This window comes from Vicia villosa, linkage group LG3 (genome assembly GCF_029867415.1).
Source record: "Vicia villosa cultivar HV-30 ecotype Madison, WI linkage group LG3, Vvil1.0, whole genome shotgun sequence".
In the NCBI taxonomy this organism is placed as follows: Eukaryota; Viridiplantae; Streptophyta; class Magnoliopsida; order Fabales; family Fabaceae; genus Vicia; species Vicia villosa.
Window position 1 is genome coordinate 13,336,480 of NC_081182.1, and position 23,832 is coordinate 13,360,311.

Genomic DNA, 23,832 nt, shown 5'->3' on the forward strand with positions numbered 1-23,832 from the left:
TAAGTGGTGTATACTCTTCCTAGGGTGGCGCTAGGTCAGTACTATTGTACACTATTGCCTACCTCTCCCCACTGATCATTGGAACCATACAGCTAGAATTGCATATTCAGCCTCTATCCTTCGACGAACTTCTCTTCTTGTGTTATAAAAATAAGACTTAGAAGAAGAACAAAAGAGACGTTGGAACGATGTTACAATAACTCTGAATATTGCAAAACTCATGCTGAAATGATGCTAAATCACTCTGGTCATTTCTTTGTACACTTTTGTAAGCAAGTGAACTTTTGTTCTTTAGCTTGTAGCAAGTGAGATTTTTTTTTATACTTGCTTACAACTTTTGTGTTATTTGATTGTATTTCAAATTTGTGTAATCTGCTTTCAAGAAGCATCCATGTAAACACAAAACCTTCGTATTCAACGAGTGAAGTTGATAGTTTCTCGAGAGACTATGGTTGTAGTCAGAATTCTCAAGAAGGCATTGACAGTTAGTGTTTGTGGTTTACAACAAGTGACAATTGGTCTTTGTTGTGGTTTGCAACATTGATAGATAGTCGTTTATTGTTGTTTTGTAATCAGTTTGACTATAGTGGGTTAAGTCCTTGTTGATAAGGCAAAACCACCTTGTAACACCCCATATTTCCTATTTATTAATTTAATTAGAATTTAAATTAATTATTTGAATTATTTGGTATTTTAATTGGATTAAATTGGAGAAATTGAAAAATAACGTTATTGGGCCAGAGTTGTGGTTAGTAAAAAGGAGGTGCTAAGTGTTAGACCTTACTAAAGTTGGATTTTATTTTCATAAAATAAGGAATTAAAGAAAAAGAGGAAAGGGTTAAATATGTTTTTGGTCCTTCTAAATATAGTGGTTTTCAACTTTAGTCCTTCTAAATATTTTCTTCAAAGAATGGTCCTCTTAAAAATTTTAATTTTAACTTTTGGACCCTCATGGCCAAATCGTAGCTAAAATGGTCGCTAATTCCGTCGCTAAATAAAAAACCGTCGCTAAAACCGTCACTAAAACCGTCACTAAATTGTAAAAACCGCCGCTAAATTGCTGGAGGGACCAAAAATTAAAATTAAAATTTTTAGGAGGACCATTCTTTGAAAAAAATATTTCGAGGGACTAAACTTGAAAACCGCTATATTTAGAGGGACGAAAAAATTATTTAAATTAGAAGCAAAAAGGAGAAAAGAGAAGAGGAAGAGAAGAACGTAAAAGAGCTTTGGAAGAGGAAGAACCGAGAACTTTTGCTAAGGTAAGGGGGGAATCTTCCGATTATCATCTATTATGTATTCATGAATAATAGGATTGGGTAGGTATGTTGTTTATCTCGATTGGATGTATGTTAGGTTTTAGGGTTTTGAGATAAATGGTGTAGATTGGATGCAATTGATGAATTAGAATGGTTATAGAATATGCTTGATACTTAATAACCCCTAAGTATGTTAGAAATGTGTTAGATTGTGTGATTTGATTCTGTTTTAGTGTTATAATTATGTTGGTACGAATTGGAGTGAGTTGGAGATGAGACGGTGCTGTCAAAATGGTGATTTTCTGCTACTAGGTACGCTGTAACTGGGTAACAGCCCTGCTGTAACCGATTACAGCGTGGGAAAATAGAGAAACTGGGAGTTTTTGAGTGCTGTAACCGGGTAACAGCCCTGCTGTAACTGATTACAAACGAGTTTTGAAAATAGCGAATAGAGTTACGTAAACGTGTAACCGGGTAACAACATTGCTGTAACCAATTACACCTGACAACTTTTCAAAAAAATTAATTTCTTAAATAATTCATAACTTTTGAATCGTAACTCCGTTTGGGTCCCCGTTCAAAGCGTTAGAAGCTAACGAAATGTTCTTTGTGATGAAAATAAATTGATTAGCACTAGATGATCTAATTATTATGTGGTTGGGAAATGACATGTAATTGTATATGTGTATGTCATGGATTAATGTTATTTAAGAATAACATGTATTGGTATTGTGTACTATGTGCTAGTTGCGATACATGGAATTGATGAATACTAATTTTTATGCATTATTGTGATTGTTATATGATGAATGTATGTTGTACAAGTAGGGGATAATTCAATATGTTGAATTATGGTGATATGCTTAAATGTTAAGGTTATATGGATAATTCTTATTTGCATATATGTTGTTTTTGGTGGTTGTTGAGAATGACATCGATTGTCTTGTACATAATAGGTCATTGGTGATTGATAAAAGCTATGTGAATGCTGTTGATGAATGTGATAGTGTGGTGATGTTGTGACAACATAACTGTGATGTTAATGTTATGTTTGGTGTGAAGTATGTATGATGTGATTATTGAATGGTGCTGAACATGAGCATACTAAATTCGGTGACGTGGTGTTGAGATGATTTTGTTCATCGTGATCGGTGATGATGGTAAGTATATCATATGTTATGCATGCATTCATACTCATTTTGGTGGCTGAATCCCGATGATGTTTTGGATCAGTGGATGACATAATTCCCATTGTGTGGAATTAGTGCAGGCAGAGTCGTATCTCGGTGATGTTTAGATCGGTCAGATGGGTTAATCCCATGACGAATTGGTACCACATGCATAGTGTCAGTGCATTGCATATATATATATATATATATATATATATATATATATATATATATATATATATATATATATATATATATATATATATATATATATATTACTATAACATGATTGAAATATTTCCAGTGTTATTTGATGGTGATGTGGTTAATTGTGTTTGGTGTTATTGATGAATGTTTTTCTGAAAATCTAAATATACTGTAGTTGGGTGAATATTATGCTTATGATGTTTTATTGTTGATGAACTCATAACATTTGTTAGTTGTGAATGAGACTCACCCTTACTGTTGACATTTTTCAGATTGAGGAGTAGCGGCTATTGAGCTTAGTGAGGATAGCTTATAGGCTAGTCCGTTAGTTGCGTCGGTGTCATGCTCTGATTTGTAACACCGGGGAACACTAGTTTAGAGTGGATTATTATACTATTATTTCTGTTGGTTTTGGATTATGTTTAACTGGTTTATGCATCGGTGAAGATTATGCTATTCCGTTTTAAATTAATTCCGCTGTGTTGAACATGATTTATTAAAATTAGTATTTCGTTCCTCGTGAAGCATGACAATCGATTGGGGTTTTGCTTATTTTTGAATTGTGACATCCTTGTTTCATGTTTACTCTGAACATTATATTAATTTTCGCGGGGGTTTAGAAGGGTGTTACACACCTTGGCAGATGGACTGGAGTAATTTTGTTATTTATTTTTGTCCTTGTGTTCTTGAGTTTTTGTTTTGGGAAGAAATTGTTTTAAACCTTGAAACCCAATTCAAACCCCCTTTCTTATGTTTCATGCACCTTCAATGTCCCCTATTACTCTAGAGAATGTAGCTTCCCCCTTTTGACTTCCTCTTACATACCGTAATGGGCAGGGACATGTCATTCCCCATATTTCCACAAATGGGCGAACAATACAGGAAACGGGCGATATAACTAGGAAATGAGTGCACATTAAGATAAACGGGATCACACAATAATAGATGGCCAACTAGCAACCTAACTTTGGGTGATAGGTATTATTTGTCCGCTTTTGATGAATTTGATATCACCTCTTCTATATCCTCTGCAAATATACTAGTATACCGATGAAAAAGATTATAAAAGTTAAATGCAAGATCTGACGAGCTTTTACAACTACATTTCCTTTAGTTGTTGATGTTTGAATTTAATTTGTCGTGTTTTTCTCTTAACATTGGAATTTGATCAACTTTTGTTTATGATAGCTTCTTGTTTGATGATGTTTATGATTAAAATTGCATTATTATGATGTATCATCAAAACCTTATAGTGTTTTACACATATAACCATATTTTGGACTATAGGCCCAAAAACATGTCTCTTGTAAAGTGAGTTTAATTCTGCTTTAATTGCATATTTTCATTTTTGTCAATCCTCACTTTGTCTTCAATCTTTAGATATATTGGTTCATTATCTTTGTTGTCAATTATCACTTTTAGAGCTATATTATATGAAAAATTATCATCAATATCGACTTTATGTCAATTTTATTGCGTTCCATTATGGACATAATTGACCAATATCTCTTTATTTTGATGAATTTCAGGTATCTGATCAATCTCTTATGGAGCTTAAATGTTTAATATCTTTGAAAACTTTTTTAGATTTTCTATATCTTCAATCGGACCATTTTTGTTCTTAGTTTCCTTTCTTATTCTAGAATTTTTATCTTTGGAACCAATTGGTCTAACATGTTTTATACATGGTTGAGAATCGTCATATTGTCCAACATGGTTATTTTTAGTTGCTAATATATATATGACTTAGTCAAACCATTTTTATCAGTGGATGCCTTGGTAATTGATTTTTCAAATGAATTATATTTTGAACTTCTAGTCAATATTATTTAGTTCGAGGATCAAGATTATAAATTGATAATTCTTTCTAATTTTTTTTTTTTTGGACAGAAGTAATATTTTTTAATAAAAGTAAAAATTTGATTGCAATTTACCCCTTTACCCTTCCCCGGCACACCGATTTTACTTGTGTTTTACGGATAGTAGTTTGTTAAAATCCAAAGGGTTTGAAGTTTGAACTGAATCCCTCTTACTCCTACTCTCAATCTCAATCCCCAACTTCGTGAAATCTCTGCAACGAAACGAAACCCTTACGATTTGATTCGGTTTTCGAAATGTCGAGTAGCTGGAGAAGAACGTTAGGGAACGCAAGATCCTTCGTCAACAATTCAATGGGCGGTCTTAGAGGAGGAAGCAACCTCGCTTCCTGGGTTGTCGCCGGAACCCTAGCTTACTTCCTTTGGATTAAACCTTCCCAAGACCTCAAACGTGAACAACAGGTTCTTCACTTTCTCTATTCTGTTTCTTATTTTCATTTATTGCAACGCTGATTGATTGAATTTTTGCGTGTGAATTTTCTGTAGGAAAAAGCGGCTCTTGCTTCCGCTGAGACGCATCGATATGTTGAGACTAGAAAACCTGTTCCTGATCCTCAAGTTCGTCTTCTTACCACTTTTGGTTCTTATGTATTCTAGATTCCTTAGTTCTGTTTGCTGTTGTTTTCTAAATTTTGATGTTGCGATTTTGATTTCAGGTTACAGGTTTGATATATGGAAACAAAAACAAAGATAATTCAAATAGGACACAGGATTAGCTTATAGCTTGTAAGTTTCTTGCCTTCTTACTTACTTGGAGTAGTTCTATATAAATTTGTAAAGAATTAACTGAGTTGAGTTATAGTGGATTTTGGTGGAAAAACATGCATCGACCGATATTTACCATTGCGGTGAGCTCAAAAACTGTCATGTGTATCCGCCATAGTGATGCCGTGGCGGGTATTTGTGTCCATACTTTTCTGTTATTTAAAGTATCTAGTTATTGGTTTTAATTATGGGCTGGGATTTTTGCTAAATGAAAATGTCACATGAGAGAATCGTAACTTGAGTTTAGTAACTGTACATTGACTATGTGTATACGTCCAATCGTGTTTCATGAATTTGACACGTTGCAAAGATGATCTTCTGAAAGTAATATTATGACGTGACAAAATAGTTGAACTCGATTGCGCGTACTTGTTAACTTGATTTACATTGTTGGTAATATAGTTATTATATTACTTTCTATATTGTACGGTGAAATGCTAATGCTATATGGTGCACCGATTTGTCAATACACTGATATGAATATTTTAAAATTTGATATATGATAGACCTGGGGTACGTGTTTGAATATGCTTAAAAAAGTTCATGGAGGATATTTACTTCCTAGGTGTTACCTCTTAAAACTACTAGCTGGTTTTGGTTGTATGCTGTAGGGTTTGGGCTTTGGATCAGAGTAGTCAATAGCGGCACTATCCCGCTATAGCAGAGCAGAGGCTGGCCGCTATGGGAAGAGCCTTAACGGTGCAAAACATTATAGCGGCCTCTATATGTTAAATAGCGAGTAGAGTGGGCAGAGTGTTTCCCGGCTCGGAGCGGTTTTTGTCCCGCTATTCTTTTCCCCTATGAAAAACCAAAATTACCTCATAAATTTAAAACGTTTTAAGGGTAGTTTTGGATTTTTCAATCAAATTTGAGTTGAGACTCAATCCTATCCTTCCTTCGTCGACGTTTCTGCACTTCCGTTGTTCCAAAGAATACGGGAAACCCAAATGAAGAGTCATGTGCTAAAATCTACCTATGAAACCCAAATGCTTGATACGGTACGGGTATGTTACGACATGAATACGGGAAATTCTTAAGAAGCAATAAACAATATATGGTTATGGTAGATATGTTGACACAAATTATTAAAAATATACATACCTTACATAATCGGGATAATATTTGTAAAGAGACATTAGTATTTTCCATTAATACACAACTATTTATGCAGATGATATTCACCACTTAGTAAAATAATCATTAGGCCGGTGAAAGATTGTAACACGATACGTTAGATCCTATCGACCGGAAAATTTGTTGTTTCATGCACACACACACGGAAGCATAAAAATTATAATACATGGGCAAAATAATCCACAAATCACAATATTCAACAGATTTAATTAATAATTCATAAACATCATTGCAGAGAACAGAGGGGAAAGGGAAGCTGTCGCGTTTTAGGGTTTAGGAAAGAAAGGGAACTCAGGTCTCAATTTTAAGTAAACTGATTATTTAAATCAAAACCCGGCCCAGTTAAGAAAGGCCCAACCATTGTTATTGAATATCATCAATGGCAGTGCCATGGCAGAAAGCAGTGGTGGTTTTTGGGCTTGCCGCAATGCTAAATATTGGCCGATATTGTGAGTTTTTCCACCATAATCTGCCCCAAAGAGTTGAGATGGCGGGATTTTGGCTCTCCGCCATGGTCCACCTTATGCCATAGACAGCACTGGACCCAACACAAATCAGAAACCAACACGGTTTTCGCTTACGACCGTGCCTGAAGTCTCTATCTTGACCTCGACAGTGCCAGAAAATGATCTTGTTCTTATGGTAGCATATTCCGGTAGCCGTTCCACGACCCAACACTAGATCTAGACTACATTGCTTGTAATTATAACAAAAAGAAAGCAAAGATACATCTTTCCCTAATCAATATCAAAATGTCATGAAATACTGTTATTCTTATTTAAAATAAGTCTTGAGTTTTGACTCTATTCAATAGCTTACTATTTACCGTCTCATAATTTTCACCTCCCCATTCTCATCATCCAAAAACACATAGCTTCTAATTTTAATTCACCAAGAGACAAATTTCTCGATTCACGAAGTTGATCACCACCATCATGAAATGAATTATGTACATCTCCACTAATATCTCACAACCATCCGTATCTCTCTATCTTTTTTTTAATATCAATTTAAAAGATGAGTAAAGGAGTGTTCTCTAATTCTTCTATGAACATGATGAAGAACAAGGTCAAGATTTTGGAGTTGTACTTATATCCCTTAGTATAAAAAAAGCTTCCAAAATGTGTCTGTCAATATTTTCTCTAAATTTTTTGGAGGATACTTCTAAGAATTATATCTTGGAATGTAGGCATAGTTGATACAATATTGAATATTGGAACAAAACCACACGTCAACAATTTAGTTTATACGGGCTTCATAAATATTGACTTAGCAAACAACAAAGTTGTGCGTTAGATGTAACACTGAAGTATCAAAGAGTGTCTGTATCATATTGGATATGTGTCCATTATGGATACATGAAGGGATTGCATGTATCAGTGCTTCATGGCCAATATATATAATGCTCTAAATTTCAAGTTTTTTTTGTATGTGCTTGTGATAGCTTTATTATTTGGGTTTAATGCTCTGAAATTAGAGGCACAAGAATGCTGATTTATTGATTTATTTGTGATGATGATCTTGGCAGGATTCAAAATGGAAACAAACTGCAGTGAGACTTATACTATTTTTGGATACAGGGTCAGTTTCAACTTGCTGTGGCTCTCCCTTAGTTTATCTCTAATAAAAGGTTACCGTTTGCTGTATAAATGTTGCTGAAAAAAAACTGTATTAAAGATATAGTAAATTCAATTGTTTTGTTTTATATATCAGCAGTGTTCTGCTCTTCCCATATATCCATCACTTTATCTTCCCTTCAAACGTTACAGTGTAATTTTAAGTTTTAAGCTTGAATGTTGATAATAGTAAGTACTCCCTCTAGTCCCTAGTCCCATTTATAAGAAAAAATTTACTTTGTTTTATTAGTTTTTTTTTCTAAAGCTCAACATAAACTATTTTGCATAAATTTTATTTGTGTCTTTTATTTATTTTCAACAATTACAAATTTATATTTTAATTTTTCTTCTTTTCAGCAACTAGAAATGAATTTTTTTTTTAAACTAGATTTTTAATTAACTTTGAAAACCAAGGTTAATATTTTTGCTGAATACTACAATCTGGTTATCACTTATTAGTGATGCACCTGTAACTATATACTTTGCTAGCTACAAAAATATTAAAATTTTGTGAAAGTTTTGGTCACTTCTTACCAGTGAAGTGAATTAATGAGTAAGTCTATTTATTGAAACTAAAGTTTTTTAAAGAAAATAATATATGAAGTAAAACAAAAGATTTAAAAGCTATGTTATTGGTGGATAAATTTCCAATAGTTTTTATGATTTTTTTCAATTTTAAGAATATTAACTATTAATGTGTTTTCTTAGCTAATAAGATTTCTTATTATGTTTTGTTTTTGTCTTTATTCGTAATAATATACAAGTGTCAAGAATATTTAAAACCTATAAAAAGGAATGAATAATATATTGTATTGATGATATGATTGTTTTTTAGATTTTGATATGTAGTTTATATTTTTAAGTGTATATATTTTCTATAGGAATATTTTAAAAATTCATATATTTTTTCAAGGTTTAAATATATCAATCATGTTAGAAAATCTTTGGTTTTTGTCCAGTATTAATATTTTATTTAAAAATATTAATTTTTAACAGTTAAATTTCTTTTAGTATCCCTAATGTCAAATTCCTTTGTAAAAAGGTTATAAGGCAGACGTATTTATAGTTGACACCTAGGGGTGTTCAAAACCAAACCAACCCAATAGAAAACCGCAAACCAAACCAAACCAAACCGAAACCGCAAAAAACCGCATTTGGTTCGGATTAGTTTGGGTCATCTTTTAACAAAGTCGCACGGTTTGGTTCGGTTTGCGGTTTGTATTTTGTAAACCGAACCAAACCGAATCAAACCGCATTATGTTAGAACCTAAATTTTACTTATCTCACATCCAACCCAAACTTAAACCTATTATACTTAAGCCTTATGATTACCAACAATTTTCTCATCCTTACACATATAATTTCAGTCCCGATCTTCTCTAATCTCTAATAACATTATCACACCTTCTTTGCCACATGCATCTTCCTTCTTCTTCTATAATATATACTCTCTTATATTCTTTCTTTTTCACCTTCTCATTTTTATGTAAATGTTCCGTATTTCAGTTTCGTTTTTATCGCACATCTTCTTCTCTAATCTCTCAACACTTTTTTTTTCTTTTTCACCTCCACTAATCTCTTGTCTCTTATATTTTTTTGTTCTATTATGATTATTTTTATATTGTTTTATGCTATTATTTTATGTTTAATATTCCACTTTTGTCTAATTTAATTTTTACATATTAAATGGAAAATTGTTGTCAAAATATGACGAGTTTTGTTGTTATTTGATAGTGTATGTCTAAATATAAAATCATGTTGTCATCTATATGTGTATGTATGGCTCGATAAAATATTTGTAAAAAACCGAACCAACCGAACCGAACCAAACCGCATTAGTTTGGTTTGGTTTGGTTCGGATTTTTTTTAAAAGCCAACCGAACCAAACCAAACCGCACGATTTTTTCTCTTGCGGTTCGGATGATTTTTTTCGTCAAAACCGCCCAAACCGCACCGCGAGCACCCCTATTGACACCAATAATGTTTTTAAAATCAGAGTCACTAACATGAAGGATGAAACTAAATTTTTATAAACTTTTTTATCTGCATAAAAATCCAAATCTCCTCCATTTATCGCTCCATCTTTTTCATTCGTTTTATGATCTCTAACCTCCATTTCTGCACATGAAACATGTCTTCATCGACTGTTGCAAACTCCACCCTATTACAAATCCTATATTCATATCAATCATGCTTATTTTTTTCAACTCCCATATTCATACGACGACGACACAACTAAACGGTATCCTATATTGTGCAAAAATGAGATTGTATGCATATGAGATTCCCTTCAAATTGAAGAATCCTATATTCCCTTTTGAAATCTCATATTCATACAAATCAAGAAAAAAGAGATTCATTTTTTTCTTCTTATTCTAGTGCCTATTGAAATGACAATCGTGTTGTTGTTTTTTCTATAACAGAAATCACATTCAAATGTGGTAATGCAGCCCCAATGGAGGTTGTAACTTGTATTATGGTCATAGAGACGTTATTACATTTGTGACATAGGTGTCATACTCCAAAATTTACCCAACATATTTATTCATATTTCAGTCCATCTGACTTTCAAATGCTCAAAGATACACAAGTAATATTTCCACAACAGCCTTTAAAAATAAAGCAAACAAATCTTATTGTTTTGAAAACCTGAATAAATCGAATTGCTTTTTAAGCTTTTTGTTTGGAATTAGCGTGCGTAAACAAGTGCGTTGGTCATTTGTTTGTGAGAAAGTGTAGAGAATTGTACTAGTCAAAAAATACATGTGTGCATGTTCTTTCTGCAAGGACAGGAAGACTCATGGACCTTAGTAGGTTTATAACACGTTATGGAGGTGAAAAATTGACCACTATAGCGAGAAGCCCTGTACGGTGGTATTTTAAAGTGATTTAGGGAGACTTGCTGATGATTGGTGGTGCTCGGTAGCAAGTAGGGATGTTCGCAGTTTGGTTTGGATCGGTTTTAAGACAAAAATTCATCCGATTCAAAGATAAATTTACTTGCGGTTCTGTTCGGTTTTAAATGATATATTGAAAAAACCGATTCGATCTGATCCAATTAAATACGACTTAATTTGGATCAATTTTTGGACATCCAAATTACAAATTATATTTTTATTAATATTTTAAAATACTAACAAACTTAGATTCATAGGTTTGATATAATATATAACATATGATATATTAAAAGTTTAATATTACAAAATGAGAGTGACCGATTATGGTTGTAATAATAAAAATAAATAGATAAATCAAGTTAATAAATATTATTAAAAAATAGTTATTATCTAATAATAAATTCACGTCACATACCATACTAATAAAAAATAAATACGCATAAAAATATATACACGCGGTTCGATTCGATTTGAAATTCAATCTGAACCGAGTGGTTTTCACAAAATGACATCCAAACATATCCAATAAATTTTGGTTTTTTGCAGATTTCGATATTTTTGGATCGGTTTGTGATTTCTATTTAGATTGATTTGGATTTGAACACTCCTAGTAGCAAGCGTATAATTACCTGTGGTCGTGTATTAAGTGAACGTTGTGCTCTTTATGGTGTAGGAAATGTGTATTGCTTAGGGTCTGTCCCTTTCTCCTTGAGGGCAAATGTATTTATTGAGGTTTCTAGGACCTAGGGTTTAAGTCACCCTCAATGGCGTCAATCGCCCCCTTCATCTCAAGGGAAGTTATTGACCACCTATATTTCAAGAGTTACTGGATACTATTTCTTCCTTGACTCATACGTCAGGGTTACCTTTGGGCAGGTCTCCAGGTCATCACTCGGGCGACACGACTCCTAGGCGAGGGCATTATGGTTTAAGGCCTCTATAAATATAGCATAACAAAGTCCCTCAAGAACAAGGGCTTTTCTAAGGAAGAAGTGTCTTTAAACTCTTGGAGCGCGCCCCTCGCCATGTCAATAATTTCTCTAGACAAGGATGACCATGCTCACTGGGCGAGTCCCTCCGTTAAAGTTGCCGATTTATCAGAAACCTCAATATATGAGTCAGCTTCAGATGTCCCCCGTTAGCTAAGAAATGTCAGCCAGGATGTCAATCAATCCCCTCGTGTTAGTGCTTACTTTTATTTAATGTAATTAATGACGACCTATTTTTCAAGACCTTAAACGTTAATGGCATATGTTAGAAACATGTTGTTTTTTTCTAAAACTTTGAGGGGATTTAGAGATTCTTGTATGCTATTCACTATAAAATACTTCCCTCTTAGCATTTGCTCGATTTTACCCTTTCTCTACAAGTCCGTCCAAGTTATTTTTCCCTGTCATCTCTTTGCTCACAACCTTCTCTAAGGTATAAATTCCTTCTTTTCTTTATTTTGTATAAAGGATTTTGCGAAGGTATGCTTGAGATGAGATTTTTACGTTAGATGTAAGGCTTTGGGTAAATAGTAATTTTTTGACAATTACGACAATGGTGGTGACTTCTTTTTCTACTGTTTTCTCAAGAACAAAATGTCTTCCTCTTTCGTCATGTCCAAGGATGTTGGCGAATTTGTGTCTATTTCTTCTGAAGAACAAATTCATTCTTTTTTATTGGGAGTAAATGTTTATTCTTTAGAGAATGAGGATCCAGCCGTCCTGGAGATTTGTTCGCCGTCAGAGAGAATGACCTCGCCTGTTTCCTCTGAACCTCCTTCACCGCTCCTTTACTTTTACCTCCTTGTCATCAAAGACATAGGAGTTCTTATCCACATTCTCCTTTTTATGTGGAGTTAGTGAGAATTCTTAATGCCACTCCTTCTCAATTGTTTCCTAAATCTTGGGGTTATATTAGGGCCTTTGAGATGGTGTGCGAGGAGCTAAAAATTGGCATATGCCAAGGCTCTAGGATTTCGGTCGAGGAGCATAGGAAAAGGTGGAAAAATATTAAGTCTTCCAGTATGGGTACCAACAACTCAAAGAGTCATCTTGGAGGTTTCATTCTCAAAAGGAAAAAAAAAAGTTAGTGGAAGAGCCGACTTTGGATTCACTAGATGCCAAGGCTCAAAGGTTAGAAGAAGGTTCACCTTTCGTCATTGACAAGGTGGTAGTGGCGGCGCCCTTTGCAGACAGGGCTCCTTTGCCTCCCACAGCCTGTTGGAATAAAGTCGGCATTGACATCCTCCCGGTTCAAAAGCTCCCACCTCCCTTTTTCCAAAGAGTTTCCTTCCAATTACCAAGCCTTTTTCTATAAGCCAGTTTTGGCCATTGAATATGAAGGACACCTTTTTGCTAAGGGCGCTCGTGTTATAGATGGTAGATTAGGGAAGGCGTGACAGGGTGGTAAAGGAGCTAGAGGTAAAATAAATTTATATATGAAAATCAAATTATTTGTAGAAATTTCTTTTTTCTCACTTAAAAAACTTAAAATAAATCATATAAGACCAAAAATTCAATGTAAGAACAAAATACAAATTTAGAAAACTTAAAATAAACACATTTTAGTGACTGATTAATTATATAGTATTTAAATTGGTCACAAAAATTCAATGTAATATATCATTTTTACATTAGCGAAAATTGACATTGTTATTGATATTTGGATAAAAAGGATTAACATGAGAAATTTTAAAAAATAGAGAGACCAAAATAGTCTTTTTAAATCTATAAGACCAAAATGAGCTTCGAGTATTAAGCCTATTTATTTAAATAGGACGGTATGATAAGTTTAATAAATTTTTTCAATGCTATGTAGACTAACTTTTTTTTAACTAAAGGCATATAAAAAAGTTTATACATTTTCAATTTTAAAAAGTCTAACTTTGTGTTAGCTAGACCGCAAATCTTTGTTATTCAACCTAACCTATTCTCACCCCTTACTTTCACTCAATTGAAAAAATATTATGAATAAATTTAATATTCTATTTATTATATTATATAAGCAACCACCATAAATAAATTAATGAAAAAAAGTAAACATAAAACAACAAAACTTCATTCCACCCACAAAATTAATTATTTAAATAAATATAAAGGTGTTTTAAAAATCAAAATAAATATCAAAATGTAAAATGCTAGACAATCTATCTAGAAGCGGGGATGTTTGGGTGGAGGAGTTACGATTGCAGTAGTATCCCATTCGAATATACGATCTTGAGTAGAGGATGATGGATGATTGATGTTGCTACTCATCGTGTTTCTTGTTCTAAATGTTGAATCTCTATCATTGAATAAGTCATCATCACGTACTCTCACTTGTACAACTTCGTCGAGGCATGGGAGGTGATGTTCTTTTCGATCAATTACCACCGAAGAAAGCTTTTCTGGTGCAGTGTTTTCAAAGGAAACAACTGTCAGAGTCACCGAACTTGAAGCCACCAGAGGGGGCATTACACTTCCCCCAATCACTTGTTCATTTGTTCCTGATAAGTAAACAGTCAATCCTCCAACATTCATTGAGGTTGGCATTGGGAAAATTGTCCCAGATATCAAAAGAATCTCAAACCTTCCTTGTAGGATTACAACTCTTCCTGTGGGTAGGCAAAGTCTAACATGTGTCACCAGTCCATCTCCATTGAGAATGCATATGCCCCGCCCCTGACGATGAGCGTAATCAACGACACTTTTTGATATGTCGTCTCCAACACTAATCTCAATCATATGAGAATTTAAAACATTAGTGTTGTCATGTGTTACTATGACAGGCACCTTTGGTTTGTTCCTGGAGCCAAGAGGACGCCCTCGGGGGCGACGAGAGACAGTGGAGGAAGATGCATGATGATTGTTATCTACGATGGTGTTAGTGTTTGGTGTTTCGTTTTCTGGTTGTGGTGCGGTGAATAGCTGAAGCTCTTGGTTTCTCTCAGCATCATGGTCAGACATTCTCTAATTTTTTGTACTCGTCTTTATTTGTTTGTCTTGCTTTGCCAAACCTTTCCACCTTTTAATATTAGTGGTGAAGAACCTGAGATGAATATTTTATTGATATTTTAATTTTAGTCTTTTAAAATTAGAATAATTCAATGTTTTAGGGCAAAAATTGAGGAATAAAAAACAAGATTCCAGTCAATCATAATGACCATATACAAAACGCTTTTTTTTTTTTACTTTATTTAACATATTTACATCACCCACAGAATTCATTCACTTATCCGAGACCACCGACCTTATTATATTCCATTATATTTATTTACTCTAAATGATCTATGAAACTCAGTATATTAAATAAACAAATTAAACTATTACATTCATTAGTTTAATATTTAAATTAATTCATTTATTTAATTATTGAGTTGATTTGTTCAATATAAAATATAATTTTTTTTGCAAAAAATATACAAAATTAACATCATAAATAATGTTTGTTTATTTTTTCTTTTAACGTTTAATATATTAATGGTTAAATTATCAATAATTAATACTTATATGAAATAACACAAATTTTATTTAATTTTACACTTTTAAAAAGAAAAAAAAAAAGTCTAGCACCCATGTGATTATACTTAGCTCCAGGGTTGTAATACCTGATTTGTACAAAGGGGAGAACATGGTTTTTGGTTTATAAAAGGGGGAAATGTAAGATGTTGAAACTTATCTACCATTTTAATATTAAAATATTAGTTGATTTCAATAACTACAGTACTACTTTGAAGAATTTGACTGTTTTTCTTACAATTATAAAACTAATTAATATTGATTGAATTATTTAATTTAAATTCTCATTATCTCTAAATTATTTATTAAACATATTTTTTTCGTAAATTATATGAAAATTTTACAAAATGGTGAAAAAAGTAATACAATATTACCAAAACATAATAGATTATGTTTAATTGATTTTTTAGAGACTAAGCTCATCTATTACAAAATACAAATTGTGTGAATTTTGATTTGCAAAACAAAATCTCTTTTATAAGTTTTCATCTATTTTCTATGGATTCTTAAAAAGTTGAGATTTAGAGAGAGAAATTTTAAAAATATTTCAAATAAAAGTTGTTATTGAAATTAATCTCAGTAACTGTTTTTAATAAGCGTTTTTCATTATGCTAAACATCTACGATATATATTGGATCTGAACAATAGCACAACTCAACTGAAATGTATTAGTTGGATTAGGCTATGTACAATGGGGTGTTGAAAAACAAATTTAATAGTTAAATCCTTGTAATGAGTGTTGAATAAGGTGTTTAAAGTGAGGTGTATTAATTGGTGTTGAAAGTTTTCAACATGTTGAATGTGGAAAGAGTGGGGTCCACAAAATACTTTGTAAAATTTTATTGGTTGTTTTGAATGTTTAAATTTTTTAGTGTGTTGTGAATGGTGGTGGAATAGGATGTTGATTTTTATTAAACAAAATCATTGTAGTGAGTATAAATTGAATGTGTGTTGAATTATTAGGTGGAACTTGGAAGAAAGAGAAGATAATGTGTAGTATAAAAAATAAAAAAGAAGAGTGTTGAATAGTAAAACCATTGTTCATAGCCTTAGAACAATATTAGTTGTTTATTTAGAATTTAATTCTAAACAATCATTTTTTTTTTAATTTCTAATTTAAATGAGACATAACTAGAACCCATAACTAAAAAATAATTTAGAAGAAAAAGATTAGGGTTTGAACAAAATAAGGAGAATAATTTCTGCAAAGATTCTCTCTATTTTCAAATTGGAATTTATTTGCAACTGCAAGTGTTCAAGAGTATTTACAAGGATATGAGTTATTCCCTATTTATAGATTTTGGATTTGCTTGCTCCAAAATACAAAGCCCAAAATACCTTATTTTGTTAACTACAAAAATAGGCCTAATTCGAAATCTTGTCGAGGCAAATCCTTCGACAATTCGACACACACAAATTTGACACACACACTAGGCTATTTTCGACACAACCTTGTAACTGTCGAGCAACCTGCTTCGACACAAGAAATTACAATCTCAACATAAAGTTCTTTGTGACATGGGGAGTTGATATCAATTGTCAATTAAAGCTTCTGATGATGGCACCTGATCAAGAAGATATATTAAGCCTCATCAGTCACACAATTCAAGAATCCAATTGAAGTGTAAATCAAATTGATGAATCAAGTAGAGAATCTTAAAGTTTGAAAGAGAGAAAGTGTGAAATCTTTTCTGGTCCTTCGTTTAGCTTCTTAGAATTATCAGTTAAATTATAAAAGAACAAGAATAAGTCTTGAACTACTAACCAATCACACACACAAAAAAGTAATATTTTTCAAACTCTTTGTTTTCATATAACTTCTTGAAAACTTACCAATGCTTGTATGGAATTGATTAAGAATTGTTCTATAATCAACTAGGAGAGTTTACACACTGTCTAATCGATTAAGGACTTATTTCACTCGATTTGAACAAGGTGAGAGATCTCTTGCTCGATTATAAAATCTTTTTATTGGTTAGTCCATGTATCCGTTTTAAGGTTTCCTTTTCTTGATTAAGGTTTTCATTTTTTAAGGTGTTTTAATCGATTATCAACTAAGTTTAATAGATTAAATCAATTAATTTGGCTCATGTGTCATTTTATTTTTTAGCCAAAAAAAATTTCTATATAAAAGGAGGTTTCTCCTTATTCCATTTCACACCACAATTTTGAATAGAAATCTCTCTATCTTTCTTCTACTCTCTATATTTTTTAATTTGTTTTCTTACGAGAATTGTTGTAGTGCTAAAAGATTTAAAATTCCTTTTGTAAATTGTGTTGAAAATGGTGATATGATTAATTTTATTTAGTCAAGAGTGTGATTCAATTGTGAGTTGTATTTGTAAAGGACTTAAGGGTTGCAAGCTAAACCTGAAAAAAATTTAGATGAAGATTCTTGAGCTAAGCCTATGAAAAAAATTTGTTTGATTGTCGTTGATGGTTCGTGGGCTAATAATCCTTTAAAATCTCAAGTCATATTTTAGTGGAACTCTTAAAACTAAACTTTAGGGAATAGGAGTAGCCCAAGTGGTTAGGTCGAACCTGTATAAATTTCTAAGTCACTCTCTATAAACTCTTCTCTCTATAAACTCTTCTCTCTTTAATTTCCATTGACTATTTTAATTTATGTCGGGTATCTCTCTTCATCTTCCACGTTCTTCTACCTAATTCATAACTTCTAACATAAATTTTTTATAAGTTAATTACGAATTTTGAATATCACAATTCACTCCCCCACCCCCCACTCCATTGTGTTTGGAGTCACTTGGTCAACAAGTGGCATCAGAGCCTAACTCATATTATAAGAATAATCGTCCTTGGAGGTAGGAATGACTTCAAATAATTCACTAAACAATCCCTCATCCTTCATAGATGAGGTGGTTTATGATATTTCAAAAGTTGTGAAAATGGTCATTTTATTCTCATGCAACAAGTTAATGGTATTATGGTGAACAAAGATACAAATGAATGGGCCAAAGAAGAAAAAGTAAAAGTAAAGCACATATTGAAAACTAAAATTATCATCACTACTCCTCTTAGTCATGATGAGTTTATGTGTGTTTCTCATAGCGAGACTGCAAAAGACATGTGAAACACCCTTTAAAATATCCACGAAGGAACAACTGAGGTAAAAAGGGTTAGGATGAACATATTAAACCATGAATACAAACTCTAAAATGAAACATGAAAAAAAAAACATATTGTATATGCAAAAATGATTCATTCAAATTGTGAATCACATGGGAACTCTGGGAAAATAATTTTAAAATGAGGATCTGATGATAAATTTCCTTATATGCTTAATCCGTAGTTGGAAACCTAAAGTTATTACAATTTTTTAAATATATGGACTTGTCTTCCTTGGATTTGGATTTTCATTTGGTAAATTACATAAACTTAAGATGAAGCTGAAAAAGATAGTCGATGATGAAGAATGTGACAAGAAGAGGAAAAATCTATATGTCAAGGCCGAGGAAGAGAAAGATTTTGAATTTGATGAAGATATGATATTTTTTGGTTCAAAACATCAAAATATTTATGAAGCATGATATTCAACAAGATGACCAACAAAAAAATGAAGGAAGATCATCATTCGTTATGTTATTACATTTGGATTGGTTTATTATTATAGGCAAAATGAGAGGCAAGATGACGCAAAATTTTGAGCACATCTTGGCTCATTTGATTGTGTGTGATTCTAGAGGTTATTATAAGATTTGGTTCAGGCGTGTTAAGTCCAAGATTCTACTGAAGTTTCTTTGAAAGAAAGGTCTAATGGGAAATTGTGTAAGCACCTTGTTAAGCAAGATGTCTTGAACATGTTGTGTGATATCCTTGTTCGCGTGCTACTCATATTGGGTTATGATTTACTTAAGATTTTATTCAAGATTTGTTCAGTTTTTAGTTCTTCCAAAAATCTGCTGAAGTTGCGTTTAGACAAGAAATATTTTAATCCAAATCAATTTGGAAAATATATTTGTATTCACATTTATTAAAATATTTGGAGCTGATTTATTTAAAGGAGAATTGCTTCCTTTTATATCCACTCAAATATATTTGATTGATTACATGCTTTTCGGTTTAAAGGAAGCAAGATTGAATTTGATATAATCAAAATAATTCATTCTGAATCCCTTAATTAAGAAGTTTGAATTATTCTTTATCTCAAGTAAAGATTTTATTTGATTTGTTCAAGACTCAAAATTATTTTATGTGGAAAGATGTCAATCAAAATATTCCATGTTCGAGACATCTTTCTCACTTTGGGTTGCTTCGCGTACAAGTATTCTGAGATAATTATTGCGCTTTTGGTGAAGAGTTTCCATTTATATACAATCAGAATTAGAATTTTTCTGGATTGTATTTGTGCTTTTTGCATTAAGGAAATATTTACTTGAATCTTAATATTTATGTCAATTAAGGATTTCAATCATCATAATTAAGATTTGATTATTAAGTGCATTTTAAGGAAGATTTAATTTGAATCAAATTTAGCAAGAATGAAGTTGTTAAAATCAAGAGATTTAGATTTGATCAATCAAGAATTTCAATCAACTATTGTTTGGACTCTAAACTTTTGAGCTTTTATAGGTTATGCCCATGAACCTTAATACAAGCTCATCTTGAGATTTTTACAGGTTAATCTCCTACCAAATATAGTTTTTATCTCAGACTAAGCTAACGAACATTTTTAGAGATTTTTAAGTTGATCTCAATATCCAAGTACATAAGTTTTTACAGAAAAGCTCAATAAACCACAACAGAAATTTTAAGACTGTTTTATAATGAACCAAACTCAATATAATCAAAATTAACACGCTTACATTATTTCCCAAAAATTGCAATTTTTTATACAATGTACTTTTAATTTTTGTGTTTAACCTTTCTTGTTGGACTAATGCATAAATTTTGATCTAAACACTCATTCTTTTTCTTACACACTAAACTCACAAATTGATTTCCCTCCTCTTATTCCTCACTTTCCTTTATGCTATTATTAAGACAGAAGAAATGGAGACAGATTACATGTTCAATCTTCTGAAATCAGTATCTCCAATTCCCAAAACAAGGTCAAAGAATACTCATCATTGTAAATGGAAAGGCATCTTTTGCTAATCCTATCTAATTGTTTCCATTAAACTCCCCCAAGCTCACTCTCTAGTACAATCCCTCAAGACCTTACCATTCTTTTTAATTGCAGCCATATTGAATTCCACAACAATTCACTCATTGGTACTATGACTTATTTTTATAGTCTCCCCGAGATTAAAGTTGTATGCTTTGTTCACAACAATTTCATACGTTTTTTTAAATCCAACTCTTCAAAGACTAAACCTCGGCTATAACTTGAATTTACAACTGTGGTTTCGTCTTCACTGGTTTATACATACACTAGAAATATATTCGATTATACCTTTAGTGATAGATTATATGTGTGTGTACAAACAGATGCATGCACGCATAAACTTGTATGTGTGTTTAAAGAGAGTAAGGTTAGAGAGATATCACCAAAGAGTTATTCAGGTTTGACCAACCGTGTGCCGAATCCTCTTCCCTAGTGGTCTTCTTAAGATTTTAAATCTAAACTTTTAGCTTTTATAGGTTATGCCCACAAACGTTAAGACAAGCTGATATTGAGATTTTTACAGGCTTATCCCCAACCAAATATAGCTTTTATCCCAGACTAAGCTAAGGAACTTTCTTAGATATTTTCAGGGTAATCTCAACATCCAAGATTAGTTTTTCTGGAAAAGCTCAATAAACCACAACAGAGATTTTAAGACTGGTTTATCTCACGAACCAAACTTAATGTAGTGAAAATTAACTCGCTTACTTTATTTCAGAAGAATTGCATTTTTTTACACTGTAATTTTAATTTTTTAAAACCTTTTATGTTGGCCTATTGCATAAATTTTGATCTAAACGCACATTCTTTTGCTTATAAATTAAAAACACTTATTTTTTATTATTATATTCATAAAATGTTAACTCACAAATTGTTTACCCTCCTCTTATTCCTCACTTTCCTTTAGGCTACTACCAATGCAGAAGAAAAGGATACAACTGCTCAATCTTATGAAATCAGTAACACCAACTCCAAAAGGATTGTCAAAAAACATTGATCATTGCAAATGGAAAGGCATCCTTTGACAATCCAATAGAGTTGTTTCCATGAAACTCCCCTCAAGTTTACTCTCTAGTACATCCTTCAAGACCTTACCATTCTTTATAATTTCATCCATATGGATCTCCACACTCATTGGTACTATGCCTAATTTTTACAGTCTCGCCGAGATGAAAGTTGTAAACTTTTGGTCACAACAATACAATACGTTTATTTTTAAAATACAACTCTTTAGACACTAAAGCTCTGCAATAACTTGAATCCACAATTGTGGTTTCTCCTTCACTAATATGCAAATACAGTAGAAATAATATGTCATACTATATCTCTAGTAATTGATTAAATATATGAGTGTGTGTACAAACAGACACACACATGCACAGAAATATATATATTCATTTCATATTTGTAAAATGTTAAAGGAGAATACAATGAGACAAATTACATGTTCAATCTTATGAAATCACTATCTCCAATTCCTAAAACATGGTCAAAGAATACTCATCATTGCAAATGGAAAGGCGTCTTTTTCCAATCCAATCTAGTTGTTTCTATTAAACTTTCCCAAGCTCATTATCTAGTACACTCCCTAAAGAGTTTGCCATTCTTTTTAACTTCAACCATATTGATCTCTACATAAATTCACCCACGGGTACTATGCCTTATTTTTATAGTCTCCTGGAGCTTAAAATTTTATACTTTGGTCACAACAAGTCCATACATTTTTTTAAATCCAAATCTTCGGACACAAACCTTAGTTATAACTTGAATCTACAAGCGTGGTTTCATTTTCACTGATATATACATATCCTAAAAATATATTCATCTATATCTGTAGTAATGGATTATATATGTGTGTGTGCAGACAATTGCACGCACGCACAAACGTGACATGTGACATCAAGCACATTATTTCACATACACATTAAAAACACTTATTTTTTATTATCATATTCATAAAATATTAACCCATAAATTGTTTTCCCTCCACTTATTTTTCACTTTCCTTTACGTTATTATCAATGCAGAAGAAAAGGAGACAGATTACATGTTTAATCTTATGAAATCACAACAGAGATTTTAAGACTGGATTATCTCATGAATCAAACTCAATAAATTCAAAATCAACTAAATTACTTTATATTACAACAATCGCGGTTTTTTATACATTATAATTTAAATTTTTTTTGTTTAACCATATTTGTTGAACTAGTGTATAAATTTTGATCTAAACACACATTATTTCACAACCACATTAAAATTACTTAATTTTTATTATCATATTGTTTAAACATTCATAAAATGTTAACTCACAAATTTTCCCCCAACTCTTATTCCTCACTTTCCTTTATCCTATAGTCAATGCATAACAAAAAAGAGACTGATTATGAAATCACCAACTCCAACTCCCAAAGGATAGTCATGGAACACTCATCATTCCAAATAAAAAGGCATCATTTTCCAATTCAATATAGTTGTTTCCATTAAACTCCCGTCAATCTCACTCTATAGTACACACCCTCAAAGCCTTACTATTCTTTTTAATTTCATCCATATTGACCTCCACAATAATTCACTCACTAGAACTATGCTTAATTTTAAAGTCTCCCCGAGCTTAAAGTTGTAAACTTTGGTCACAACAATTCCATACGTTTTTCTAAAAATCCAACTCTTTAAACACTAAACCTCAACAATAACTTGAATCTAAAATTGTGGTTTCGCCTTCGCTAATATATAAAAACACTAGAAAGTTATCTTACTATATCTCTATTGATGGATTAATCATATGTGTACATACAAAGTTATGCACTTACAGACATATATTCATAAAATGTTAACTAAAAAATTATTTTCCCTCCCCTTATTTCTTATTTTCCTTTATGCTATTATCAATGCAGAAGAAAAGGAGACAAATTACATGTTTAATCTTATGAAATCACTAACTTCAACTCCTAAAGGAGGGAATAAGAGCACTCATCATTGCAAATCGAAAGACATCATTTTCCAATCTAATTTAGTTGTTTCCATTAAACCTTTCACAAGCTCACTCTCTAATACAGTCCCTCAAGACCTTGTCATTTTTTTTTTTAATTTCAGTCATATTGACATCCAGAATAATTCACTCACATGTACTACGCCTTGTTTTTTTTTTGTCTCCCCGTGCTTAAACTTCTAAATTTTGGTCACAACAATTCCATACGTTTTTTTTAAAATCCAACTCTTCAGACACTAATCATCAATTATAACTTGAATCTATAATTGTGGTTTAGCCTTCACTGATATATCAGACATTAAACCTC

The 23,832-nt window shown here is 32.1% G+C and overlaps 2 protein-coding genes across 2 annotated transcripts; one reads left to right on the forward strand and one right to left on the reverse strand.

Moving 5' to 3' along the window:
- Positions 1–4,620: 4,620 nt before the first annotated feature.
- Positions 4,621–8,255, forward strand: LOC131660363 (uncharacterized). Its single transcript, XM_058929602.1, has 4 exons — positions 4,621–4,914; positions 4,999–5,070; positions 5,169–5,238; positions 7,940–8,255. Exons 1-3 carry the CDS (start codon positions 4,750–4,752, stop codon positions 5,226–5,228), a joined length of 297 nt encoding a protein of 98 aa, XP_058785585.1. The 5' UTR covers positions 4,621–4,749; the 3' UTR covers positions 5,229–5,238; positions 7,940–8,255.
- A 5,806-nt stretch (positions 8,256–14,061) lies between these two features.
- Positions 14,062–14,856, reverse strand: LOC131657575 (AT-hook motif nuclear-localized protein 29-like). The gene has a single exon (XM_058926958.1). The coding sequence runs from the start codon at positions 14,854–14,856 to the stop codon at positions 14,062–14,064; it is 795 nt and encodes a 264-aa protein (XP_058782941.1).
- Between the last annotated feature and the right edge of the window lie 8,976 nt (positions 14,857–23,832).

Coding starts and splice junctions, on each gene's coding strand:
- LOC131660363 (XM_058929602.1), top strand. CDS start 4,750: ATGTCGAGTAGCTGGAGAAGAACGTTAGGGAACGCAAGATCCTTCGTC. Junction 4,915..4,998: donor ACCTCAAACGTGAACAACAG/GTTCTTCACTTT, acceptor AATTTTCTGTAG/GAAAAAGCGGCTCTTGCTTC. Junction 5,071..5,168: donor AACCTGTTCCTGATCCTCAA/GTTCGTCTTCTT, acceptor TTTTGATTTCAG/GTTACAGGTTTGATATATGG.
- LOC131657575 (XM_058926958.1), bottom strand. CDS start 14,856: ATGTCTGACCATGATGCTGAGAGAAACCAAGAGCTTCAGCTATTCACC.